Here is a 27,985-nt window from a genome sequence, read left to right on the forward strand (position 1 = left end):
CACATGGATGAACTTTTTCTGGTCAGATTCAAGTAAGTCAAAATTGAAGCTTGTGGCCTACATGCAAACTGCTAAGTGTGGAGCAAAAACTCACCAAAGAGGACCATCTTTGGGGAAGTTTTTCTTTAGTACGAACAGGGAAGCTGGTCTGCGTTAGTGATGAAATTGATCAAGTCATCCTGGAATAAAACCTGTAAGACTCTGCAAAACAATTGAGCTTGTTGCCTAAAGCTACAATATAGCCAGAAAAACAATGGCGTAGTGAGACCCGTCGGTCAGATTAAAAGAACCTTTTAAAGACAACAACCTTTAAACAGCTATTAAACATATTTTTCATTAGTTAAACATTTCTCTTTTAAAAATAGTTTTAGTTTTTCCCTCTACTTCATTATTATGTACTACTTTGTGATGGTCTATGTACATAAGATCCAATCGGAAAATACATTGAGATTTGTGGCTGTAATGCAGAAAAGGGTGTGAGTTTTGTCTGTGTTTTGGTCGAGAGCATTGTAAACCAAATATCCATGCCAACTAGATTCAGAGGTCACATTAGTGTATTTTATTCATCTTTTTGGATTATGCCTAAAAGTGAGCCAAAAAAAAAGAAGTTATTTCTTTTTAAGGTTTATTAACTCCAGACAATTTCCAGCTCACTGCTAGATTTTCCAGAAGCACTGCCAAATGTTTTATGGTAGCGCATTAGCGAAAACGATGATAGTATGATATCTGGCAAAGACTACCATAATTCAGAACGACTTCACATCCATAGCTGATATCTGCTTTCTTTTGCTGCCATAGAAATTCAATCTGCCAAAAAAGCAGATGAATGTGTGTGAAAGAGAGACTGTGTGTGCTGGAGGCTGTTGGGCTCCTGGTGCCCATGGAAACACATTTGTTACCAAAACACTGCTCCACTTGTGCAAAACACCTATTAGGAACCACCTGACTGTTTTATAGCAAAGTAGACATGAGAATGATTGTTATTGAGCAAATTAATTATTATATGTGCTCGAAAACCTGTGCTTGAAAAACCGTTATTTTTATTTACAATCTGGTCATTTAACCTCAGGGAAATATATATAACTACATGGTGAAAGCCCAACTTGGGTTAACTTTCATGTTTAAATCAATCCTTGGCTGTGTGAACTATATATCATCTAATCCACGTGACAATTCTCTGAAATCATAACTTCTCCTCCCTCTGGTAAAATATAGTTGGCTCTTCAGCCCATGCAAATTAAGAAAAATGTGCAGGCCAGAGACCAGGTTAGGACTGTGGGTGGGTGAAGGTAATGTGACAAAAACTAATTGATTTATAGCTACACTTCATCTCATGGGATAGGAGCCAGAAATGTCATGTTAAATTGTAATTACTTTGTGCAAGCTCATGTCTCCTGTTTTACTATTGCACAAATCATTTGGATAAGCTTTCTTCAAAACGCTAATTCAGTTGCTGATGTAATGCACTGATGTATATCTTATAGGACCATATTGACTGGGAATGTAAGACTATCGGTGGTCTGAGGTCAGCATGCGATGACAAGCAAATGCTTACCATAAGAGAGGGCATTTACCATATATAAATATATATCTATTTATATATATATATATATATATATATATATATATATATATATATATATATATATAGATATATATAGATATATATTTATATCTATTTAAATATAAATAGATATAAATTTATCTATTTATATACCGTATTTTCCGCACTATAAGACGCACCTAAAAACCTTCAATTTCCTCAAAAGCCGACAGTGCGCCTTATAATCCGGTGCGCCTTATATATGGACCAATATTGAGCCACAACAGGTCCAGCAACGGACCTTACCACAGGGGCCGCGTTTCATTGGCTAATGCCCATTTTAGGTCACAGTGCAGCTACCACGTGCGTGACCGTCTCACAAACACAAGCTACAGTAGTAAACATATGCTAATGTACATTGTGGACCATCAAAACCATGAATGCCGACTTACCCAGCCTTGCAAGAACAATAGGCATCAGTGATCTTGTCCACAGCTATATTTATGCTGAGGGTGTGAGGATCTGCTGTTTTCCTCATCTATCGGTAGCTTTTAGCTGTGACGCGCACAATGTTGGAGGCATCCAGTGGCTCAAACACCTTGATGTCGTCCAAAAAAGATGACATGAACTTGTTGGTTCCCCTGTCCATTGTCGTGGCTGATATGTTGTGAAAATCCGGCAGAAATGCTACGCTAATTAACTCAGATCGAAATGAAAGACGTCATGTTTACACAGACATGCAGTAGGCTGCTTACTAGTTGGTCCACTACGGTAAGCAGCCGCCAACTTCTTTTTCCCCCGTAGAAGAAGTAGTGCGCGGTGCATGCTGGGATAGTTGTCAGAACACTGGTTTGTTAATAAAGTTTGATAATACATTTAAAGGGGGGGAGGGGCAGGGGAAGAGAGACAGAGACTGCAGCGGCAGCGTGTCGGTTGGTCTGTGTTACCCAGAAAGCAGTTGGGCATAATATCGCAACACCAACACCGTGAGTGAAACAACGACTGGGCCAGCCTACTATATAAAGTACTCGGGGACCATTTCTTTATTAATGTGGATGTGTAATAATAGAGTATGAAGCGTCTATTCTATGCGCCTTATAATGCGGTGCGCCTAATGTATGAAAAAAGTCCTAAAATAGGCCATTCATTGAAGGTGCGCCTTATAATCCGGTGCGCCTTATAGTGCGGAAAATACGGTAGATAAATTTTATAAAATAGATATAGATAAATTTTATATATATATATATATATATATATATATATATATATATATATATATATATATATATATATATATCGGGATATATATATATATATATATATCCCGATACCCGAGGTTCCTCCAGCACCTCGGGAACAGAGGACGAGGTGCTGGAGGAACCATCATGGGAGGACAAGCCCCTACATGGGATGTACCACCGACAAATAACTGAAGTGGCTGATATCAGGAAATCCTACCAATGGCTGGAGAAAGCTGGACTCAAGGACAGCACAGAGGCCCTCATCCTGGCCGCCCAGGAACAGGCCCTAAACACCAGAGCAATAGAGGCTCAGATCTACCACACCAGACAAGACCCAAGATGTAGGTTGTGCAAGGAGGCCTCTGAGACAGTCCAGCACATAACAGCAGGGTGCAAGATGCTGGCAGGGAAAGCGTACATGGAACGACATAACCAAGTGGCGGGCATAGTGTACAGGAACATCTGTGCAGAATATGGACTGGAAGCCCCGAGGTCAAAATGGGGGACACCCCCAAAGGTGGTGGAGAATGACCGAGCTAAGATCCTGTGGGACTTCCAGATCCAGACAGACAAGATGGTAATGGCGAACCAACCGGACATTGTGGTGGTGGATAAAGAACAGAGGAAAGCCGTTGTGGTGGATGTAGCAATACCAAGTGACCACAACATCAGGAAAAAGGAGCATGAGAAACTGGAGAAATACCAGGGCCTCAGAGAGGAACTGGAGAAGGCCTGGAAGGTGAAGACCACAGTGGTGCCTGTGGTCATCGGGGCCCTCGGGGCAGTCACCCCCAAACTGGAGCAGTGGCTGAAACAGATCCCAGGAACAACATCAGACATCTCAGTCCAGAAATGTGCAGTTCTAGGCACAGCCAAGATACTGCGCAGAACCCTCAAGCTCCCAGGCCTCTGGTAGAGGACCCGAGCTCAGAGGATGAAAGAGAGACCACCCGCAGAGGGTGAGAAGGGAATTTTTTTAAATATATATATATATATACACACACACACACACACACACACATATGGCAAGTTTTGAAAAATTCCAGCAAAGTGGGTGGAACCAAGAGACATGCCAAATGTGGGTGTTACAGATTTTGATGTAAAAGCTGCTGTGATGAAGTTGTGCCAAGCTGTACTGCTGCAACAAATAGAAAAATTAAACTATTTGAGAACGGTTTGGCCGAAGAGGCTAGTAGTGAGGTGGTTTTAGGCAAAATAATGCAAAACTAAAAAAATTGCACAAAAAATGTCAAACTTTCCACCATAAATATAGAACCTTAAGTAGTTTATCAACAACAACAACAAAAAAAGACGAGGAAGCAGAAATTAGCATGGTACTGGCGCATTTTTACAAAGGAACATAATTCCGAGAACTAATACAATTTCTGTTTATTGATAAGCTGTCCATTAAATTCTGTCTAGGTTATCTACAATTCAATCCTCTTGAAAATCATTTTCAGGTGAAATCAGTTAGCTGTGATTTGGAAAGCCATTTGTTGAACATGACAGCTTATTGTTTGGGCTCACTTTGGACGTCATTCAAGCAATATTTAAAAGCTGTGACAGGGTTTTCTTATCCATTTGTATTCCACTTATTTTATCAGTTTATTCAAAGAAATACATTTATTCTTTGAGAAAAGAGTGTGGTCTGTAATTTCACCATAGTCACATAAATTCTAACTAGGCTTTTCCCAGGAAAATATAAAAGTTGGGTGCTGCATATGTCCAAAGGACTCTATGTGACATGTCACTTCCGATAATAGTTACCCATTTGATGTGCTCTAATGCAGCCATATAGCACTGTCGGTGCTCGCGCTTGGTCTTTGTAGTCTTGAAAGATGGGATGAATGGACCACATCTTATTCAGACAAAGTGGGAAGTGTGTGTGGATTCTACTTGCTGTCATTTTTTTATTCATCATGATACAGAAATGTCTTTGATTTTCCGTCAGTGGATCTTGAATGAGCAGAGGACCAGAAGATAACATTCTAAGACTATGCTGTAAAAATTCTATTTCTTCTTCAAGTTACATTTTGAGCAATAGTGATCAACATCTTTAGCAGAGAACTGGGTTTTCTGCCTTTCAAAGCAGAAATTTCTCAAAACGCGCCCCCCCCCCAAAAAAAAATAAATAAATGACTGATACTAATACAATATAGCGGTCACTGGAGAATCCATTTCAATTCCCAATCATTTTCTTGTTGTGTCAATCGGTTCACATACAATTTCCTGATGTCATATATGATATCGAATTCATAATAATTTATTCACAATTCTTAATATATTCAACTTTTGCCAATGTTCGCTTTAAAAAAAACAGCAGTGGCCTCTTTATTCCTCAATGACTCAAGTGCAACTTTTTAAGTTATATAAGAAAACTCTCCTATATTATAAGTGGAAAAAATGGAACATGCATGTATAACAATTTTTGTTTTCTTTCACTTTGTTCTTCCTTTCTTTCCTTACTTCTTTATTTTTGTGACTAACACATTGACTAAAGTAAAAGTAAAGCACACCCTCTTTGCTTTATGGATGTGGCGCCCTTTTGTGGCCACTTTAAAACACGGTTGACGTACATGTGTGAATAAATTGTTTTACAGTCTAACATCAGTCAGTCACCGACCCACAGAACCAGGTTTGTAGAAAAGAACACACATTTTTCACGCTAAAAATTTTAAGGACGAGATAACGTAGATTGAATTAAAATGAGTTATAATCAGTTTGACCTGTTGGGGCGCTGTTTTTAATCTAGACAGAGTCTTCTAGAAGGGAAGACTCGTTGCCGTTTCTTTGGAGCGGAAGTTAAGCTGTTGTTCATCCGCCAGTGGAGGTTCGTCGTTAGAGGAACGATGGCTAGCAATGCTGCAAAGCAAGCCACTAAAATTGTCCCCAAAACAGCAGCGGCGGGCACCGCCGCTGCGGGGGCCAGCGGAGGACCCCCTGTAATGCCCCTTGCCTCTCCGCTCATGGGGAAAAAGAAGAAGCCATTTTTGGGGATGCCTGCTCCGCTGGGCTACGTTCCCGGTCTAGGCAGAGGGTAAGCTAAATTAATGCTAAGGAGCTAGCCTAGCTACAGGACCAATGTTGTTATTATATGAAATAAAACGTTAAGATTATGTTTGAATCATGTAAGTATATTTGTAATCTAAGCTTGCTCATCATAACAAAAGCGAACTTAGTTTAATTTAATAAAATGTAATAAAATTATCAACCGTTATTTTGACATCCCAATTTCTCCTTATTAATGAGGTTAAAAGTTTATTTCGAAGTTAAAGTCAAAAGCTTTCGCGCTCATCGTGCTTACTTATTTTATTTTCTTTAAAACGCGCCAATTTACGACACAAGTCTTCTCAAGACACTTTGCAAGACAAACAGGCCTCGTTTATATTTAGCTTTATATACGATCCAGTTCTGTATAAATTCTAATTACAATCCAACTCAACCCAAATTATAATCCAAAACAAATTTATCATTCAAAACTATTTGGGGAAAAGTCATTACAAGTTACATGGTTATAAATTGTAATTTGGCAAACAATTTAAGAACAGTAGATTTCTAATGGCAGATATTTAATGTAAAGGACAGAAAACTACTGTTCCAATCACCTTAGGTTTCAGGTATCTTTACCTTCAGTCAAGTCTTTAAAGTAACCATTTTGTTACTTAAGTGAAAATTATGTATTTTCGGGATATACCACAACACACGTAAAACACTACTGGAAAATGAGGCAGGGGTAAAACAGGCAGCTAGGATCTTAATACTTCCATGTACTAAATATATGGCTCCAAACAGAACAGCCAACTTGTTAAACACAAAATGTTCTCAACAGTCATCTCATTTTATTCTTGATTTTCAACCCACCATCCTTTCTGTGATCTGAAGGAAGGTTTTAATCAGTATTTGTGTCGTAGCGCTACTGGTTTCACCACACGGTCGGATATTGGTCCTGCTCGTGATGCCAACGATCCCGTGGATGACCGTCACGCGCCTCCGGGGAAAAGGACGGTTGGGGACCAGATGAAAAAGAATCAGGACGATGATGATGAAGACCTGAATGACACCAACTACGATGAGGTTTCTATGAATAAATTATTTTACATTTAGACTTCATGATGCAGTTCAAATTTTTAAATTGTTCACTCAAAAATGTAAGATGACAAAACCGTGGCAAACTGTTCCCCTAACAGTTTTTTGTCTCATTTATCCCTAAAGTTTAATGGGTATGCAGGGAGCTTGTTCTCCAGCGGGCCTTATGAGAAAGATGACGAAGAAGCAGACGCTATATATGCAGCTCTGGACAAGAGGATGGACGAAAGACGCAAAGAAAGAAGGTCACTAGAGGAACTTGGGAATAAAATACTCGCGTTTAGGTAAGGTGCTGCATGTGTCTCTAACATTGATTGTTTGACGTGCTTTTATAGGGAACTGAGAGAAAAGGAAGAAATTGAAAAATATCGTATGGAGCGTCCAAAGATCCAGCAGCAGTTCTCAGATCTGAAGGTGGGACATTTTTTTTATGTTTTCTTATGTCTCCAAACTTTTGACATGCTGTACTTCTGTTGTATTTTACATCAAAATATCCACCACCTTGTAGTTTGTATTAATTCAACTGTTTCAATGTGCAGAATGACAGATGACACAGTAGAATGGTGCATTTATTTTGCTGTATTTGTCTAACTGCTTTGTAAAATTGTGAAATACACAAGCTAGCGAAAACTTTATTAAGAAAGTTGTTCTGATTCTTGTCATAAATAAAACTACTGAAACTTATGATCGGTCATTATGGAGCCCATTTACTCTAAAATTGACAGCCTTTGGATTATTGTTTAGAATGCCACAGTAAACTTGAGGTGTTTGACTACAAGTTTGTTTGAAGAAAAAAATGACTCAACCAAAACAGAGATTTATCCTTCAAACCTGAATTTTCACAAATTAGATTTATAAATCCAAATTTAGTTTGCCTCCTTTGTTACTTTATGATCGTTTATATTCCTTTGTGACAACATGCCTCTCTTGGGTCACAGAAAAAATGTTTTCTCAGCTTTGATGTTTTTCCTGTTATTTTCTTTATTCTTGCAGCAAGAAAGTTTTTTTTTTTTTTTTTTTACTTCATTGGTTATATTTCAGTGTTAGTTTGAAAAAAAAAAAAAAATCAGCTCCTCTACTGTCGTAGTTATTTGGGTGATTTTCTTTCCTTCGGTGACCGAGAAGATGAGTTTCCAGGAAGAACCTTTATTAATTCTTCCTAATCATTTATAGAGGAAGCTGGCTGAGGTGTCAGAGGAGGAGTGGCTGAGCATCCCTGAAGTCGGAGATGCACGGAACAAGCGTCAGAGGAATCCCCGGCATGAGAAGCTGACCCCTGTCCCTGACAGCTTCTTCTCTAAACACCTGCAGAGCGGAGAGAATCACACCTCTGTTGATCCGTTGCAGGGGGTCAGTATTTATGCAAATACACATAAGTTGTAATAAAAGCCTGGCACTGAACATTATATGTTGTAGTTACAATCAGCTCCAGCAGGAGTCAGGATGTCTCAGTGAGAGCTGCACTCAGTGTTGTCTGCTTTATGTTATCTTGACGAGAGATAACTGCAGAAGGTATCGACAGTCACATAAGCCGTAGTAGAAATGTTTTAATAAAACATAAAAAGGCAATTTGCTTATACACCATGGATGTGCATGTTGCAGAATAGTCTACCATAAAGAACTGCAAACATGGTTTATTCAGTAAAAACTTTCTGCAATACATTATTTTAACATTGAAATCTATGTTTTATAGATATTGGTATGCTAAAATGCTGCATTTTATTCTATTATTGCTTCCCGTCTTTGCTAGCTGGGAGGCCTGAACACACCGTATCCAGGAAGCATGACCCCGGGTCTGATGACTCCTGGGACAGGAGAGCTGGATATGAGGAAGATTGGCCAGGCCAGGAACACGCTTATGGATATGAGGCTCAGTCAGGTGACCTTTAAAACATTCTGAAATACGGAACATTAGTTCTTGCCATGTTGGCTTTAGATCTAAAGTGTCATTTTTATTTTCTCTCCTTGTTTACCTTCCAGGTTTCTGATTCAGTCAGTGGACAGACTGTTGTTGATCCCAAGGGTTACCTTACAGACCTCAACTCCATGATTCCCACCTATGGAGGAGACATCAGGTAGGGAACAAGCTGCTCTTAAAGATAATCAAGAAGATGCAACCCTTTGTTTTCATCTTCTTGTTTGATGATTACTTTTTGGCTGTGTGTCCAGTGACATTAAAAAGGCTCGGCTGTTGCTGAAATCAGTGAGAGAGACCAACCCCCACCATCCACCTGCTTGGATTGCTTCTGCCAGGCTGGAAGAGGTGACAGGCAAGCTGCAGGTGGCTAGAAACCTGATCATGAAGGGCACAGAGATGTGTCCAAAGGTAAAGACAACAAATAGATTGAAAGCAAACTCAGTTTAGGCTTTAAAAGGTCTCACACATATGGGATAGTATAGTCAAGATAAATTATATTTCACTGGTTGCATCATTTTAGTTCTCGGTGACTAATCGAGACAAGTTAAAACTTGATATTCTTGCTGGAGAAAAATACATTTGCTGAAAGAGTCTCTACATTTCTGCTGAGATGAACATTTCTGATCTGATTTTCATCCAGAGCGAAGACGTGTGGCTGGAGGCTGCAAGGCTCCAACCCGGTGACACCGCTAAAGCCGTGGTTGCTCAGGCTGTCCGCCACCTACCGCAGTCCGTCCGCATCTACATCAGAGCAGCTGAGCTCGAGACAGACATCAGAGCCAAGAAGCGAGTCCTCAGGAAGGGTAAGGTCATGGTTTCTTGGTTCTGAAGAAAAGAAAACATCAACAAACTCATTATGTTTATTGTGTTTTTCCTCTTTTTGCACTCATCGTCTAATGAAGCAGTTGTTTTGGAAATAAACGTTGCTGTGAGCTTCGTGTGCTCTGCTGCCAAAAAGGAAGACGCTAATTTCTGACAGGCTAGAATTCAAGGCCAGTCCCAATCTGTTGATTGTCTCATAAAAGAGCCCACACAAAGCTATCAGAGTAACATTTGGCAGCTGTGTTGCTGGCTTGTCTTCAAGGCCGGGCCCTGCATTTAACCATGGTGTCAATGCCCCAACACACATGCACGCACAGGCACACATGCACCAGTGTTTCCCAGCAGCATACTCCACTGACAGAGATGGATGGAAGCAGTCTCTAAGGAGGATCTTTCTCCGCCTCTACATGTTTGAACGTCTCTGCTTTGCCTTCCCTGACAACATACATAATACTTCTTTCTCTGCTTCCCACCCAACTCAACTACAAATGCGCCACTTGAACCGCTTTCACACATGAAGTGATTTCCATGGTAATTTGACAGCTAATCAGTGTGTCAGTTTCATGTCTGATGTCTTTTCATGAAAAGAAAAAAAGAAAGGTGTTGACAATAATTTTAAGTATACATTAGTACAACTTTAAGTCTCACTTGGATGCAGGTGCAACTCCACATCCAAAAAAAGATTTGATTTATAGGTTCTCACATCAGACTTATTCCTATTTTTCCACTTTTGGGTCAAGTTGCATTCACTTAATAAGCCTTGTGTCTGACTCACAGCTCATAAAAACATTTGTAGTAAAACTGTTAAAGGAAACAAGAAACACATACTGTTTTTATTGCATTTGGTGAATGACCACAAGTAACGGCTTACTTTGTTTAGAGATTTAGCTGTGTTGCTGTGCTGAATTGGCAGACCCATTGCTCCGATTCATTCTCCGCGTTTTCAGCTTCCAGGTCTGCATTCCAACTCGGCTTAGTGTTTGGTCCAGGTTGAGAGCTTTCTAGTGGCTTTTCTCCAAAAATGGCTCTTATCTGGCTGCCTGAATGTTTGTGTCTTTAACAGAGTGATGAAGCCATTACATTTGTGTATCGTTTGTCAAAATGTTTTACATGCTGTCATCACATAGTGTGTATTTGTCTCCTTCAGCTTTGGAGAACGTGTCAAAATCAGTTCGACTGTGGAAGGCAGCTGTTGAGCTTGAGGAGCCAGAAGATGCGAGGATTATGCTCAGCAGAGCTGTTGAGTGTTGCCCTACAAGCGTAGAGGTAAGCTTCAAACATCCTGGCCTTCACATGATGCTTGGTTTCAAATAATCAGAGAATATATATATGGTGGGGGTCCACTATATACTGTATATAGAAGTTCTTATTTCTTCTTATGTTACAAACAAATCATTGTCAACAGTAGGGCTGAAACGATTCCTCGAATGATTCGAGTACCTCGATTACTAAAATTCCTCGAGGAAAATTTACCTGCCTCGAAGCTTCGTTAATTTATGTTTTATTAGTTAGCGCACCGTGTTCCGGCCGGGACTTCATTTGCGTTGCGCGGAGCTCTCACTTCCGCCTCTAAGTTGTTGACAAAAGCTAAGTCTCAGCGGCATAAAGTCCAATCTTCAAGATTGACCCGTGGGGATTTTATTGATTGATGATAATGCCCGACTTTTTATCGTTTTTGGGGAACCAATAAGCATCCTTAAAATGACTGGGGGAATGCCTGGAGTACGGCAGCATTTCTCCTCCGGGGCTGCTGGTTGAAAGCGAACGGCGGGAAGAGCGCTGAGGTGAGCGGATAGCCTGAACAGGGCGGGCGGCTGAGTAGCTGATGCTTACCGTGTAAATGTAGCTTTACCGACGAACCGCACAATAAATTTCATATCCCGGTCTGAAAAAACGGGTGGCGGAGCGCATCATACATGGCTGGTAGATGAGTTTCTGAGTGTGACCAGTGAAGGTGTCGTAAATAACCCGTATTGCTTCCCCCCGTGTTCGTCCCCCGGTCTAACGGTTCGTCAGTCCGCTGGTCTATTTCCTCCCCTCCACCCCATCTTACGTTCGTTCATTCGCCCTCTCCTCCCACTCCAGGCGGCATTTCCCGTATTTTCAAACCCAAAGCGTGACAGGTTAGGTGGCAAGGTGAGTTTAATTAATCTATTAAACTCACTGAAGATGAATACATAAACTAAAAGCTGGATTGTAGACATTTTTTATAAGCATATTTGTGAGCCTGCCTCTTTGTTATTAAATTCAATATAATTTCAGATTTTTCTATAACTTTTCTTCTGGTTAACTTAGAAAGTGAGCTATTATTGTTACAGGTTAGTTTTCTAAACTACAAAAAAGCAACTGTTAGGGATGCTCAAATATGAAAAATTGGACTGATATTGATATCTGATAGTAACACCGGTATTATGCCAGATTTACCAATATTTCATTTTATAATTTTTTTTATCCGATTACTCGATTAATCGTAAGAATAATCGATAGATTACTCGATTACTAAAATATTCGTTTACAACAGCCCTAGTCAACAGGCCAAAGCTCGACCAAAACTGGAAATCGTTTGCAGAATTCTGATCACTGCACCCCTAATATTAACATTTCATTTTGAACTAGATTTTGTGCAGCAGTTAGCCACACAGGAAGGTTTTTGCAAACATTAACATTTTGGTTTTCATCAGCTGTGGCTGGCTCTGGCCCGACTAGAAACCTATGAGAACGCCCGCCGTGTCTTGAATAAAGCCAGAGAGAATATCCCCACCGATCGCCACATCTGGATCACTGCTGCCAAGCTGGAAGAGGCCAATGGCAACACTCAGATGGTGGAAAAGATCATTGACAGAGCCATAACTTCTCTGCGGGCCAATGGTGTGGAAATCAACAGAGAGCAGTGGATACAGGTCTGTCGGTCGTTATAGAGCAGATGAAAAATCAGATTTCAAATGACTTGGTAGATTCAAAATGCCTGAGTCCGCAGAGTCAGCGGGATTTTTATGCTGTAAAAATCCTGCCGACTATGCAGATTTTTATTTTTTTTTAATTGCTTACATGTTTTTATATTCCCAACTTTTACAAACTTGGCCTTGTTTAGGGTGTTTTCAATTATTTGGTCCATACCAAAATAACTAGTGTGGACCAAACAAACAGACCAAAGGACTTTCCTGTTGTGAATATGCTCTCAGACAGAGCACACATTGGCTTTAAATGGCCTCAATAAACTTTCGTTCTGTTCTAATGCATTAACATCGCATGTACAAAAAACATTCTTGTTGATCTTTTCCATTTTTATTTTCCTTCTGAATCACAGACTACCATATCAAAATAAGGTGGAAAATATCATGACTGCACCTTTAAACTGTAGCCCGCTTGGATTCATTCTGATTTGACAGAACGCCAAGATATTGGCTAAGTGCTCCAGTGTTACTTCAACTGAATGAAACTAAACATGCCAGCACACTGACTGACGTTTATGTCTAGTGTTCAGTTATTTTGCAATAACCGACTGTCGAATAGTTTTTCTTTTCCTAAACTAAATGGCTTGTTTTTTTCTGTCTCCCTACGCTTTGTGTTAAGTGTAAATGATGGAAAAATGCCCACTATAGCTTGCAAGAAAATTTAAGGTTTTAGGTTAATCAGTGCCTTACCTCATGTTATCCTCAGGTAGTTGGCTTTCCTTAGAGCAGAATGCTCTCTGTAAAAGAGAGTTTATGTATATATAAAACTGTAAGTCATCTACATGGATGTTAATCAGTAACCAGGGTTCATCCAAGGATCTCCGGTATCTGTCGTGAAACACTTTTTCCTCTAACACCAGGTGTGTAAATACTCCCTTCTACGTTTCCTCATAATTCCAGTCTGATTGCTAGACTAAAATGGGTGCCAACAGTTCATGCCTTCAGTACTTTTGCATTCTTCCTCTTCACCCAGAGACGTTTCTGTCTAAATGTTTCTGCTTGTCACGCAGGATGCAGAGGAGTGTGACAAAGCAGGCAGTGTGGCCACCTGCCAAGCGGTGATCAGGGCTGTCATAGGGATTGGCATCGAGGAGGAGGACCGCAAGCATACGTGGATGGAGGATGCAGACAGTGTGGGTTTCAGAGAAAAATATGTTTTAGCTTTTTCTTTACACCGGTCGTCTCTTAGAACGATGACACAACACGAAGTCATCATCAGTATAAAGCATGAGCTTTTAATAATGTGTCAGGGGGGGGGGGGGATTATTCAACAAATAGCTTGGATTTATTGTTGGTTTTCTTTGATTCTCACAGGCTCAAAATTATTCATACAGGCATCTGGACCCCACAAATAATCACGTGCTTTTTGTAGCCATCATTAATCTTGGGTTTAAGTTTGACCACTCAGCTTTTCAGACTTGGCAGAGCTCCTTTAAATCATAGACTTTCAGTCGTACACCATGCTCTTCAGCAGGGTTGAGGTCATTGCCACTCCAGAAACTTGATTTCTTTCTTTCTAAAAAACAGTTTCAATATGTGGTTGGGATCATTAACCAATTTTCAAACATCTTGTTTGAAGTTTGGTGAAGTTAAAGAACTTGCTATCACCACCATTGTTGATACATAGGGTTAAGTTTGAAAGGCTCACTTTGACTCCTCCAGACGTATAAACACACATCAAAACTATGATTAAACTAAAATGCTGGGCATCTGACAGGAAAGCCACCAGTTTAACTGTGCTTTTCCATTCCTGATAAGAGCAATGATCAAATATCCCGACAGAATAATGCCAGAACCTTATTGATGTTTACAAAATGTGTGCTGCTTGTCTGTACCTGGCTGAGGGACTGGATGTTAAAACTGGGATCCTATATCTGAGTCTATGTATCATTTTGAATGTGTACTACTGCGTTAAATTCACGCTTATGCCTTGACACATTTAACTTATTTGTGTCGTCAGTCCACTTTGGAAAATTTTTTTCAAGTGCATCATTAAAACTGTCAATAATTATCCCATGGTGAATGTTAGTGAACTCCTAACTTGTGCAGCAGATGTTTTTTTTATACACGTGTTTCCTGTTGGAAGTGTAACAGCTGCTCTTTGTGTTTCAGTGTGTGGCCCACGGAGCATTGGAGTGTGCCAGGGCCATTTATGCCCACGCCCTGCAAGTGTTTCCCAGTAAGAAAAGCGTGTGGCTACGTGCCGCCTACTTTGAGAAGAATCATGGCACCAGGTGAGCAGTTTTATTTACTACTCTTCTTTTCTTCTATTGACTGATTGTCTGTGTCTAATTTTCTCTTGCTTTTTTCCCCTCATGGATCACATCAACTGCGTCTGTTCCCCCTTCTGTCCGTCTCAGGGAGTCTTTGGAAGCCCTTCTGCAGAGAGCAGTAGCTCACTGTCCCAAAGCGGAGGTGCTGTGGCTTATGGGCGCCAAGTCCAAGTGGCTGGCCAATGACGTTCCAGCTGCAAGAAGTATCCTTGCTCTTGCTTTTCAGGTGAAAACAAAAATCATGCAGAAGTTGACTCGTCACACTTTGTTGCTTGTCCTGTGCTACACTCAGCCCCTCTCTGTCTTGCTCCTTACTGTTTATTCCAGGCGAATCCCAACAGCGAAGAGATCTGGCTGGCTGCCGTCAAACTGGAGTCTGAAAACAATGAGTACGAAAGAGCCCGTCGACTGCTGGCCAAGGCTCGCAGCAGCGCACCAACAGCCCGGGTGAGTGAAAAGGGGGTGGCGAAATTACTAAAAGATGTTGGGAGGATTTGTTTTTTAAACAAGCCTTATGATTTGTTTTCTTTATCTGAGAGATAAAAGCTTTTTTAAGAGGATTCCCAGTTTGACCATAACCGCTCCTGTATGACCCCCTGTGTTGCTATCAGTAGAGCTTTTCAGTGACCCGTGGTTCACCATTGTAATCTAATTGTAATGATCTCTTTTGTAGAAAGCCGCGTTTAAAAGCAAGTTATTAGTGATTCATCTTTCATCTGGCCTCTTCAAACATTCTGGTCTCTTCAGGTTCAGGCTTGCGGTTCTTCTTCACCTACAAACAGGGACACTCAGTCTGACAGATGCTGTTAGTTGAGCTCATTAACGATCACATCTGTTTAACCTGGCTACATTCCCTTTTCATCCCTGCATAATAGGCTCACGGAGCCTTACTTTTAATGTCGGATGAGACACATTTATGGGTTAATGACTCAGTTAATCTCCTAGCAAGGATGCCAGATTATTTTACGTGTGTGTGTGTTTTTTTTTTTTTGTTTTTTTTTTCTATTTTATGTCTTTGTTGATGGGAGGTTAGTCCATTGGAATGTATTTATCCTCATTTTCTGACCGAGGCAAATCTTTTCTCCGCCATGTTCACAGGTATTCATGAAATCTGTGAAACTAGAATGGGTGTTGGGAAACATAGAAGCTGCGCAGGAGTTGTGCACCGAAGCTCTGAAACATTATGAGGATTTCCCCAAGCTATGGATGATGCGAGGCCAGATAGAGGAGCAGTGTGAAAACATGGACAAGGCCAGAGAAGCTTATAACCAAGGGGTAAGGCAGAGTAAAAGCTGTGCTTACGATTGGTACTTTTCACGGTGTGTGTCCGAATAAGTAGAACGAGTTGTTTGTTTATGTTTATTTTGCTGCTGCAGTTGAAAAAATGTCCCCACTCGGTTCCTCTGTGGCTGCTGCTGTCTCGTCTCGAGGAAAGAGTCGGCCAGCTGACCAGAGCCAGAGCGATCCTGGAGAAAGCACGGCTGAAGAACCCGCAGTCCCCTGACCTGTGGTGAGAAAACACAAGTGAATGTATTTTATCTGAGGTCAAGGTTCAAAGGATGTGCTTTGACATCTTTTTACATTGTGTTTTATCATTTTTGGACCAAGTATCGAATTACATGAGTTATTGGATTTTCTCCATAATGCGCAATATTTTCACTGTAACACTGAAAGCCAAATTTAGCCAAATATGAACACATGTTCACCCAGGAATTTCTTGAAATAATTTAAGTGTTTGCTTACCAGGCTTGAGTCTGTCAGGTTGGAGTACAGGGCTGGATTGAAAAACATAGCCAACACATTAATGGCCAAAGCCCTGCAGGAGTGCCCAAATTCAGGTAAGAATATATCTATATATAAAAAACACATTCTTTTATTCAGTAAATACTTTTTTTTTTCCTTAGAAAACTGAAGAACATTGGTAATTCTTCATTGGTGAATAAAGATAATTGAAATTATTTAAACTAGTTTGTGTCTTGAGATAATTTTTGTGAAAAAGCAAAAATTAGCTTTTTCACAAAAAGCTAATTTTGTGAAATTAGCTTTGAAATTAGCTCAAAATCACACACTAATTTTGAGCTTTTATTTCCTCTGGTTACAAACTACATTGGCTCTTTAAGTGTGTTAAAAAAATTGAACAAATTTAAACTAGATGTTAAAAAAATCTACATTTTTAAATGTTTCCACTGAAATAAAACTAAACTAAAATAATCACAATGTATTCTGTCTTTGGCTGCACTTTCTAAGTGTTTCCACTTTTGATTTATTCTTGACAATAGAATAGGCTTTTACACTTTTGCAGCTCACGTTTTGTACATTTTTAGAAAGTCAATTTTTCTTTCCCCATTGTTCTTCGTTAGGCATCCTGTGGGCTGAGGCCGTATTCTTGGAAGCCAGACCCCAGAGGAAGACAAAGAGTGTGGACGCTTTGAAGAAGTGTGAACATGATCCCCATGTCTTGCTCGCTGTGGCAAAGTATGGCTGCAACATTTTAGTGCCGTCCTTTTGTCACAAATAACATACCTTTATAAATCAAATGACTGAAATTAGATTTTTGTTAATGTTTTATATAAATATATATTTTTAAATTTAAACTTATGCATTATTAGGTTGTTCTGGAGTGAGCGTAAAATCACCAAATCCAGAGAGTGGTTCCTCAGGACAGTAAAGATTGAGCCCGACCTGGGAGACGCTTGGGCTCTCTTCTACAAGTTTGAGCTGCAGCACGGCACAGAGGTACTGATCTCTAACTTATTTTTGTGCTACCTCGTGAATCATTAACTCTACATTTCAGTTTCTCTTTTTAGCGCCACACAGTTTAAAGTATTATGAGTGTTTTTCCCAAAAGCTTCGTGGCTTCTTCCTGCGTTTTTAATCGTAAGCGTTAATGCTAATGGTCTGCATCCATCAGGAGCAACAGGAAGAGGTGCGGAAACGGTGTGAGAATGCAGAGCCCCGCCATGGAGAGCTGTGGTGCGCCGAGTCCAAACACGTCCTGAACTGGCAGAGGAAGACTGGAGAGATTTTAGCACTGGTTGCCAGCAAGATTAAGAATACATTCTGAAACTTCCAAGAATCCCTGGAGGACTCTGGCAGTCACCAGGATCAGCTATGGACACACTTATTCTCTACCTGGACTTTTCCCAGCTCACACAAAGTTATTTTTTTTTTTAGGTTTATCATTTTACAAACATGGATTTTTTTGCAGAAAATAATGACGATCTAAAAATGACAAATGTTATGCTGTTACCCATATGGGTATGACTGTAGTAACAGTATTCAGTAAAACCAGCAGTTTTTGTGAACTAGCCATTGGGTGACTCGGCAGCGCCACATTGAATAAGGTCTTTGACTCAGACATTTAAGGTTGTTAATTTTTAGGCTTTTCTCATGTTTGTTTGTCTTGTTGCAAAGTAAACCCCCCTCTGCAATGTACTTAACAGCCTAATGATGATCTCTTTCTTTTTTTTTTTTTTTTTTTTTTTTTTTTTTTTTTTCGGTTTTTTACTTATCTTCCTGGAAAACACTTCAAGGTTCGATCCACATCATAATGCTCCTACCTATTTCATATAGTGATACTTCATATATTGGAATTAAAAAAGATTTTTAAATGGTGGGGCATTGTTTATATATCTTAAAATCTAACCACTTATCGATAAATGACTTTTTCTAATCAGTCTCAATCTATCTGATCACTTCCGATTAAATAAATCCTTTTACTTAATTCATCTAATACGTCAGAATTCCGTAGATATTTTATGGAAAGGAATATAATCTATGTTACAAAGATAGATTCCAAAATTACAATATTTACGCATCAGTTGAAATAGATTTCATTGGTCTTAGTCATAAAATCAATAACTAACAATCACCCCTGTATCTTAACTAGGTAAAGGAGCAAACACAAAATCTCACTGAAGATCTGACTTTATCAAAGCATAATCAACGTCTCCAAGTTGAATTTAAAAGTCTTGATGTTTTATCTAAATATTTGTCTTAACTTGAAGGAAAGGTTTGGAGTGTAAACAGGAATAAATTCCCAAATGCGACATCATGATCCTTCACAATTCCCAGACTTCTGTCGAATCCATAAACAAGAAATAAAGACATTAACCACAGGAATGTGTAACAGCATGAAGAAAGTCTGATTTAACAGTAACATTATGCAACTTCAGAGAGAGAAAGTTTTTCAGGTGTCATTGTTTCTGTTTGCTTTGACGACGTGCTCACTTTTCACCTATTTAAACAGCAAGCAGGTGAGTCAAGTCATGAACAGCTTCAGGCAGTTTTGACTGCTGAACTGACATTTTTACGTCACCATAAATATTTGGGGTTTTCATTAAAATCAAGTAAATGTACAGTAATGTCTGCTTTTTCTGACAGTATCTCACTTAACTTTAAATCTCTAAAATGTAAACAAGGGAAAGATAAATGGACACATTTTACAGATTTAGGTGATGAACCAGGTGTTTTTCAGTGTTCGGTGTATTTCTCCAGCCGTCTCGTGCATGTGGATGATTTATATTGCTTTTTAAAAATTGTTTTTCTTTTTGGTCTTGTACCTTACATTTTCCAATGAAAACAAAAAAGTGCATTGTGGTAAAAGCAGCTCTTTCCAAACAAGTTCTATTACTTGATATTTGTTGGGGTTTAAATGTCAAGTTGTGTTTGAGAGAGCACAATGGCTTTATTGAGTAGAAATCTTTCCCAGACCTTTTGAGTCCATGTCCAACTCCCCCCATGCATTTCCCAGACTTGTTCTTTGTTGACACACTTTTTGATTTAGCTGAAGTCTGATTCATTATGTGATGTTTATTTTATCATAGGTATATACAAAAGGAAATCCTTTTCAGAGGAGAAATGCTCCATCAAACTTAAAACAAACCTCAAAATTTAGTTAAACGCGGTACCAAACCAACCCTTATTTTTGGGGTCAAGTCTTTCAAACGAAACTGAAAGGATAAAGCCGAGTGATTTATTGCAAAAGTTTTCCTCGACTTGATCGGACAGGAGTTTGGTGCAACCCAAAGCCCATCGGCAACCATCCATGACGGGGAAGGAAATAGGAGCAGCTGTTACGTTGGTGATGTTGGAAACCACGGAGCACCGCGCTGAACCGCTCACAGCGACAACATTAACCTCTGCATTGGAGGAAGTACAAAAGTACTGAAGAAGAGGAAGGAGAGGGGGGAGAAAAAAGCAGGTTTGGTTACAATGAGCCCTGCAGAATCCAAATAAATTCTTCCGATCTCCCAGCCACCAACAGAGATGGGTTTGCTCGTCTGAGGATCCTGCAGAAAATCATGATAAATGGTAAGTGCGTTGGCGCGTATTTACGCAGCGCTAAGGCGAGATGTTTGAAGGTCGCCCTGTTCGGGGTGAGGTTTTTTTTTTCTTTTTTTTTTTTTGCGGAACTATTTGTCTTTAGTCACATTAATAAAGCACAAGGAGCAAGATGAGCTGTGAATATTTATTTCTACTCTAATCTAAAGAAGATATATATCGTTTGATTTGTCTTTTTTTTCCACACGCTTCTCTCTTTCTTTCAGTGTCAGACCGGATCTTTGCTCCGTAGTGTCCTGGTGGTTCTTATTTTGGCCAACTGTTGTGGTAAACGTGGATGTAACTATAAAGAAATACTGGACTCCTACCGAGAGGTCGTCTTTGTTGAGCTGCAAAATTTGGTAGGATCAAATAGCACATCGCGAGGCTTTTGCTTGTTTGAACTATTTCATCAGCTTTCTGTCAACGTTTAGCTGTCATGCACAAGAGATCATGATTGCTTTTTAATGACACGCTGCCCTCCAGTGATCTAAAAGTAGAACTTGGGGATCTGTTTTCTTCTCTTTTAAGACAGAACAAATGCACAGTAATTACTTTAGGAAAACACTAATTGTGATTCTTCCTTCAGAATTTGACTGGCTCAGCCACTACATTCAAGGAGAGAGACCCTTGTCCCTCTGGAAAAGTAAGTGGCACCACACCAAGCAAACTGGAGAAGCAAGTGCATGGGAAATAATCAATTTGGACTGAGTTGATTTTAAAATGCTTTTACTTATTTGCGAAGCATTTAACCCTTTTACATCCTCATAGAGATTTTAATAGGGAAATTGTATAGATGCTTATGGTAAAGTATCTACATTTAGCGAGTGCTTCGTGATCACTTACAGCAGACAAAATTAAGTTTTAATTCAAGTTGTATTGGATTGGTTCTAAATATAATTCAGTTTTTGAGATAAACTGTTCAAATAACCATAAAGTTTACTCACAGGCTGTGCCAAAAACTGGGTTTTGAAAAAAAAATGGGGATTTTTGTTTTTTAATCAATAGATGCACCACAAACATTGTAATTTGTACAGATACAATGATTATGTAAAAATACTTTTTTTGTGTGTGTGGGTGTAGTCAACATGTGACTATTTGGAAATGATAATGTCAGGGGCTCGACTCTCAGCAACCCATTGACCCGAGGCGTTCTAGCTGCAGGCTTTCAGCAGCTCTTTTGTTTTTGGTGTATTTGCTGATCTCAAGCAATCTTTGGGTGAGCAAAAACACAAGTTATCATAAAATCTTAGAGGTAAAAACATACATTTGTTTTGTTCTTTTTAAAATTACGTTTTCGACATCCAGCAAACATGAACATGTGATACTTTTTAAAAAATGTTTTCAAAGTTAAAAGGCAAAAATTCATAGTTATCCATTACATCATGTTTACATTGATGTACTTAAGATCAAGTGAACATCTATTTTATATTTTCATATAAAAAGATTTGTTTGTTTGGGTTAAATTTCAGCAATAAAATGCAGAAAGTCCACCAGACCCACGAACAGCAACCAAAATATGAACAGCTTACAAGATTTAGGTCAGCATTTAGCTGAATTATGTGCATTTACTTATGTATATGTGCATTTAGAATTATTTGTATTTATAATGTATTTAGATTTTTTTTATTTGTCACCCAATGATTTTATTCTTTCCTATCATTTGATATTGTTTCAGTACTGATTTTTTTTAACATCATATTTAAATATTCATTTTTTTTACTTTCCAATTTTTTGTTTCCTCCTCTGCAGCTTACTTCCTGTTTGACATGATTGATCCAATACGTGTTTAGTAAAATGAATAATTTGAGTCCTTCTTCACTTTCATGTTAATAACATATCCTGCAAAATTGTCCATCTTAAGATGTTCTGATTTCTTCAGTTTTGTTGTGTTTGCAACTTAGTCATTCATAGTTGCTTTCAGCACCATGGACAGGGTAAACAATCTACCACAGTTTGTCCCATAATTCTCATGTTGGCCAATGTTGAGAAATATTTTTCTGAAAATCTCATACAGTTTGACTATAACCTGTCAGGCGTGATAAACTAATTCAAACCTTGTCCCTGTGTTGTTTTGTTTTTGGGATGTCGTGTCTCGACAGGAACGCCGCATCCTGATGTCCATCTATGGTATGACGCAGCAGATACTGTGTCAGAGCAGTGGCAAGCAGTCTGACCTGGAAAAGCCAATCGGGAGCATGGAGCGACTCATCATTCAAAACTGCAGTCCAAATTACATGGTAAAAAACAAAGCAAAACAAAACAAAAAAGACCATCTTTAAAGCTGTCGCCAATAATCACTGAGTTAAATATAATTCAAATAAATCTGCTGTATTTTCTTATTCTTTTTACAGGAAAAGAAAACCTCATGTTCAGCTGTCAAAAAAATACAAGGAAAAAAAAGGAGGAGACTGAGGATGATCCGAGTTATAAAGCTGATGATCACTTGTTGGAAGAAACTTCAGAGCGTCCATGTTCTCTCTAAATAGGACAAACTGTGCCACCCTTTCATGAAGATACCAGATGACAAGAATGTTCACAGCACCGCTACAGAACTCAATGACCTTTTTTTTTTATGCACAGCTCTCTTTCTAATGGAATATAACAAATGTTTGCTGCTGTTAAGTTCTCAGTGTTTTGTGTATAAAATCTGCCTGTCTTTTGTATCTCACCACTGCTCCTCGTTATACGTTTCATCATAACCACAGATAAGCTAAGAGTATCATAAGTGCATGCAAATACTTTAATAATATGCACATTGTCAAGGTCTCTCCTGATGTAACATTTATGTATCATGTTTGTAAGCCAAATGTCTCTATAACCATAAAATACTCATACCACATAATAAAAATGCAAAAGACTTGCCACTAGAAGTTCTCTTTGATTGTCAAATTTGACAAGCTAATGAAGTCTGTGGGAGACGGTTGCTTTTGACGCAAAAAGCAGCTTTAGGGTATTAAACAATAAACTTTGCACATTTTAAAAAGCACTTTTTTGTCCACTAACTTAGGAAGAGTACACCACACTATTCAACAGTTAGCTATTCAACCCTAGCACTATCACAAAATATTCCCCAAAACCTTTGAAGTTAATGGTAAAGTGAAAAAATTCTTAAACAGTATATTCACCTTACCTTCCAAAGCGGCTCTTAATCACTTTGGTTGAAATGACAGTCATCTAATGTTTTTAGAAATTATGATACAGGTTAGAATCTTTTATGGAATAATTGAATTATCATACTAGATTGACCTGTATTATTTCTCAACGGATTTTTCTTGTCATTAGGTTAAAACTGTGTTTTTTTTTTTCTTTTTACTCTATTTTTCTCAGTTGTCAACATCCCAGATAACATATCCTTTCTTGCAAATGTGTTGTATTGTAAAATTTTACTAATAGCGCCTGGTAGATTGGGTCAGTGAAGTCCCTTACAAACGTTAAAATCCTTACAGAATGTGTAAAAATTGAAACGTTTGCTTGTTTGTTTGTTTTTCAACTATTACAATGTTTATTTTTCTTAATTTTAATTCTACGCCACTAGATGAGCGGAACTCTTCCACAACTACGCAGTTTCCGCCCGGACCAATGAAAATGTGACACAAGTGTTACCGCAAACGAATTCCCAACGTTTTGGGGGGAAAACGGCCAACTTTAAGGTGGTTTTTGGACAACAAAAAAGTTGTTATGAAAATATTTCTTTTAGAATTCATGAATGAACAGCTATTTTTCTAACTGTGTAGCTGAACAGCATCCGTGTGTGTTTTCATATTTAGATGCGAAGCGCTCCGGACATGAACAGCTCATTTAACAGGTGAGAGCAGACCTCGGTTTTTTGAGTTGTCCTGCTGGACCCGGTGTGCAGTTCTCAGTCAAACATGGCGGGCAGCAGTTGTGTGGACATGGATCCAGATGTTGCTCTGAGATTGTTTGAGGAAGGAGCCACCCTGGTCTTGCTGGGTGTTCCTCAGGGCACAGAACTGGGGATAGACTGCAAGAGCTGGCAGGTGGGTCCTCGCTTTAGAGGAGTGAAGATGATACCTCCGGGTCTCCACTTCCTCCATTTCTGCTCCGTTAACTCTCCAAGCTGTGGTGGAGAAATTGGTCCTAAGTCAGGCCTCTTCCTCACTCTTAAACCCAGAGAGATTCTGTTGGCCCACTGGGACCCCAAAGAAGAGGACCTGGACTTCTCAGCCTCAAAGAATGACGAGGAGGTGAACCGAATCCGGAGCACATTGCGAGAGCTGGATCCTTACTTGGGTCCCTATCCATATGAGGTGATGAGGAAGTGGGTTTCCCTCACTGACCAGATCAGCCAGGAGCTAGCTGTTAACCTGCAGCCTCTGTCAGGTCGAGTGTGTGCTTTCAGTGATATCATCCCTGAGCTGCAGTTCAGACACACGAAAGACCGGGCAGAGCAGCCAAGGAATGACACAGCCTGTCAAAGTATGAGAGAGGGACTCGATAGGCTTCCGAAGATGAAGCAGAGGGAGGGCACAGAGTTACGCTTCTCAGATATTCCCAAGAAGACCTACCCTCCTGGAGCTTCTCCCGCAGAGATCACCCGATGCAGCATGGACCTGAGTTACTCCCTGGAGACTGTGCTGGAGCAGAACTACCCGGACCAACCCCTCAACCTGCTTGGTAGGCTAAGGGTATTCATTCTTAGTCATAACCATTCTGTTACATTTCTTTTGAAAAGAATAAACTCCTTCATCTGACCTCTTCTAGGTGAGCTGCAGTTTGCCTTCGTGTGTTTCCTGGTCGGAAACGTGTACGAGGGCTTCGAGCACTGGAAGCTTCTGCTGGCTCTGCTGTGCCGCTCAGAGGACGCCATGAGGAAGCGGAAGGAGCTCTATCTGGGCCTCATCACTGTGCTCTACCACCAGCTTGGAGAAGTACCCCCGGACTTCTTCGTTGACATCGTTTCGCAGAATAATTTCCTCACCAGCACACTCCAGGTAAAGGCGCAGCGCTTAGAAAAGTTACTAAATCTGAAACCTCAGGAGGTGAATGGTATACTAGCTTTGTTTTCTGAGTAATGATTGTCAACAAACTGCATTATCATTTCCTTGAGCATCAAAAGTCAAGTGTATTAACTCACTGACGCGCACTGTAGCTTTAATTTTGCACTCACGGTTTCATTATGAATCTTATCTGAACTTTTTTTTTTTTTTGGCCAATAAAATATTTGCATTTCTACTGAAGACTTCAATCCAGTTTCAGGTTAATTTATACAGCATCCAATTAACATGTAATGTTAGATAAAAGCCAGTCAAAAATAATTTCATTTCAGATTAATCATACAGTCAGATACAAATACAATCAACACAATCAAGAATCAGCAGGTCTCCTGCAGACTCCAAGCCTGGAGGGCTTTCAATCTATTTTAACCACTTTTTCTCTGAAAGTGCTTACGTGTTATCCAATGGGCTAAAGCTGGAGTATGTAACTGTTACAAAAATTCCTGACTATATGGTATGAGACAAATATCTATTAAAATATTAGCTCTTCTACCTCTTCACAGTGCTACTGTTGCTATCTGCAAAAATGCTACACTCCCAGTCAAAGCAACCAATCAGAACCAGGAGAAAGGTCTCAGTGCTGTCAATCAACCTCGTGTCCTGATGTAGGAGAAACGTCTTACAACAACAGATTTCATTACAAGAAAGCTTGAACATTCTTGGCAGTCTCTGTTGCGGTAAACTAGCTGTTTAGCAGCAGAGAAAAAGGGGGAGGGTGTGAGCAGCACATACACCAGTTTGATTGACAGCGGTAAGACCCTCCTCCTGGCTCTGATTGGTTGTTTCTGACTGAGCGGCATATTTCTGTAGATGACAGCAGGACGGTAGGAGAAGGCAGAGTTTTTTTTTACAGGTTTCACAGTATACTAGTACAACATGGTGATAGTTTCAATAAATATATAAAAACTTTTTTTTTAATATATTTAAAAGTTACGTACTGCAGCTTTAATGACAAACTCCACTACTGCTGGACTTATTTTGCAGGACTTTTTCCAGTTTGCCACCGGACCTGGTGTGGACAGCACTCTGCGAAAGAAAGCAGAGAAGTTCAAAGCCCACCTGACTAAGAAGTTTCGCTGGGATTTTGATGCAGACTTGGATGACTGTGCTCCGGTGGTGGTGGAGTTACCTGAAGGCGTCACAGTGGACTGAAACAGCTCTGTCTCAAACATTCATCATATCATTGGTATTTTTTCAGTATGATGTGTGGTGTGTACAAAACAAAAAGTACAATGCGACTACTTCATGTAAAAAAGTTATTAAACCACCTGTATGGTTACAGTCTTGTTATAGGTAAAAGAAGATGCCTTTTAAACATGTTTGTTGTTATCAGAACTTTGAAGTTTGTAAGTTAAATACAGGAATTCAAAAGAAATGTTAGCAACTTTAGCTTTTATATTTTATGAATATTAAAAATAAAGACTTTTAGATGAATAGTTACAGAAAACTCTCAATATATTAGAAAAAAATCATTTCAGTAACCAATACATAGATTCATTACTGACAGGATTTTGATCATCCTTATGGTCATAGCTTACAACTAAAAATAACCTAAAATCCAGTTTGTCTGAGAATAAAATGACATAAGATCAACAAAATTATTCTATGGTTGATGCAATCATGGTTAAATTGTTTCACAGTAGAAAGTTGCAGACACCTCACACAAGAGGTCATTGCTCATGGGCTTTTCAAACAAGGCTGCATCAGAACCTTATTGGAAGGACAAATGGTTGAAAAAGGCACACTAGCAACAGGGATTACAAAAGCCTTGAAGCATTGACCATTCAAGTATTTGGAGGAAATTCAGAAAGTTTGAACTGTGCTCTGGTGGAGTCAGAGCTCCAGGGAAAAACACCCAGACATGTCTGGGAAAAAGGCTAAAACATTCCTAGTGTTAAGCAATCCTGAACCAAGGATGTCCTAAGCTTCTAATAAGAATCTAGGCTGTTTTTTGTTGGGTTTTTTTCCCCCAGATGAAAGTAAGTTTTGCAATTTATTTGGAAATTAAGGTTCCAGTGTCTTGAGGAAAAGTGGAATCCAAGCTATTTAAGCTCTTTATGAGGTTTCCAAAGTCAGTGATGATTTTATGAGGCCACCTGGTGATGATCTAGTGTCATATTTTAGTTATCTGGCAAACTGTGTTTGAAGGTTTTTAACCTATAAAATGATCAAAATGAACAGAATAAACAGTTCAAATATTTCACTCTCCTAATTGCTCTCTACAAAACTTGCTTTTTGAATTAAATTCCTGAAATAAATCCTACTTCTAATAATACTGTAATTTTATGCACTGGCATATGATTCATTTCATTTCATTTCATTACAAAGCACTTTCATGGACTAATTATATTTAATAAACATCTGTTTACATTGGCGATTACGGGGCGTTATTACTTTAGTGTCCACTAGATGGCGACCTTCGCCACAGAATTCGGGTTGCTATGGCTCCTTGATGTCGATGCTCAGCTATCTTCTCACAAGTCCTGGAGAGACCTTGCAATTATTCAACACCTTTTACCTGTTTCAGATGGTAAGAGGCATTAGGTCATTGCTAGGAAATTGGATTATTTTTACATTTTCTCTGATTTAAGCCAAAAAGAAATCTATAAATATATGTGGAGCGCACCGACAGCATCTTGGTGATAAACATAATTATGTGTCGTTAATGAGGTGTGTGTGCATCTGTGTACGTTTCCCTTCAGTGGCCATGATTGATGGGGCAGATATTGTATTTTCCTGTTAGCTCGTTAAGCTCGTCAAACATTAATTCTGTTCATATTGAACCACTTTCTTCCACAGCTGGACCTC

The 27,985-nt window shown here is 39.4% G+C and overlaps 2 protein-coding genes and 1 long non-coding RNA gene across 4 annotated transcripts; all 3 read left to right on the forward strand.

The window, feature by feature from the left end:
• Window positions 1-5,589: 5,589 nt before the first annotated feature.
• On the forward strand, window positions 5,590-18,272 carry prpf6 (PRP6 pre-mRNA processing factor 6 homolog (S. cerevisiae)). Its single transcript, XM_015006433.2, has 21 exons — window positions 5,590-5,821; window positions 6,696-6,858; window positions 6,997-7,115; window positions 7,206-7,284; window positions 8,044-8,220; window positions 8,621-8,749; window positions 8,851-8,945; window positions 9,040-9,196; window positions 9,429-9,591; window positions 10,758-10,876; window positions 12,292-12,510; window positions 13,575-13,697; window positions 14,677-14,798; window positions 14,925-15,063; window positions 15,165-15,284; window positions 15,936-16,112; window positions 16,214-16,347; window positions 16,584-16,675; window positions 17,198-17,312; window positions 17,447-17,573; window positions 17,749-18,272. The coding sequence occupies exons 1-21, from the start codon at window positions 5,634-5,636 to the stop codon at window positions 17,899-17,901; spliced, it is 2,910 nt and encodes a 969-aa protein (XP_014861919.1). The 5' UTR covers window positions 5,590-5,633; the 3' UTR covers window positions 17,902-18,272.
• Window positions 18,273-19,763: 1,491 nt separating this feature from the next.
• LOC148158436 (uncharacterized) lies at window positions 19,764-23,032 on the forward strand. Its single transcript, XR_015763819.1, has 5 exons — window positions 19,764-20,150; window positions 20,387-20,521; window positions 20,749-20,805; window positions 22,262-22,399; window positions 22,514-23,032. It is a non-coding gene; the product is annotated as an uncharacterized LOC148158436 (long non-coding RNA).
• A 670-nt stretch (window positions 23,033-23,702) lies between these two features.
• Window positions 23,703-27,552, forward strand: aar2 (AAR2 splicing factor). Of its 2 annotated transcripts, XM_015006436.2 has the most exons (4): window positions 23,703-23,812; window positions 23,930-24,797; window positions 24,885-25,114; window positions 26,162-27,552. In XM_015006436.2, exons 2-4 carry the CDS (start codon window positions 24,032-24,034, stop codon window positions 26,327-26,329), a joined length of 1,164 nt encoding a protein of 387 aa, XP_014861922.1. In that variant the 5' UTR covers window positions 23,703-23,812; window positions 23,930-24,031; the 3' UTR covers window positions 26,330-27,552. The 2 variants fall into 2 exon arrangements, with proteins under 2 accessions (XP_014861922.1, XP_014861921.1); XM_015006435.2 differs by having other exon boundaries at window positions 23,726-24,797.
• The last annotated feature ends 433 nt before the right edge of the window (window positions 27,553-27,985 follow it).

The sequence above is a fragment of the Poecilia mexicana genome, unplaced genomic scaffold, assembly GCF_051168715.1.
Source record: "Poecilia mexicana isolate PSO_F unplaced genomic scaffold, ASM5116871v1 scaffold_7, whole genome shotgun sequence".
NCBI classification, from domain to species: Eukaryota; Metazoa; Chordata; class Actinopteri; order Cyprinodontiformes; family Poeciliidae; genus Poecilia; species Poecilia mexicana.

Bases quoted from the DNA above. Each gene is read 5' to 3' on its own strand.
- prpf6 (XM_015006433.2), top strand. From the start codon at position 5,634: ATGGCTAGCAATGCTGCAAAGCAAGCCACTAAAATTGTCCCCAAAACA. The intron at 6,859-6,996 runs GTTTCTATGAAT...TTATCCCTAAAG, and splicing joins ATGACACCAACTACGATGAG to TTTAATGGGTATGCAGGGAG. The intron at 8,946-9,039 runs GTAGGGAACAAG...CTGTGTGTCCAG, and splicing joins ACCTATGGAGGAGACATCAG to TGACATTAAAAAGGCTCGGC.
- aar2 (XM_015006436.2), top strand. From the start codon at position 24,032: ATGGCGGGCAGCAGTTGTGTGGACATGGATCCAGATGTTGCTCTGAGA. The intron at 24,798-24,884 runs GTAGGCTAAGGG...GACCTCTTCTAG, and splicing joins CCAACCCCTCAACCTGCTTG to GTGAGCTGCAGTTTGCCTTC. The intron at 25,115-26,161 runs GTAAAGGCGCAG...CTTATTTTGCAG, and splicing joins TCCTCACCAGCACACTCCAG to GACTTTTTCCAGTTTGCCAC.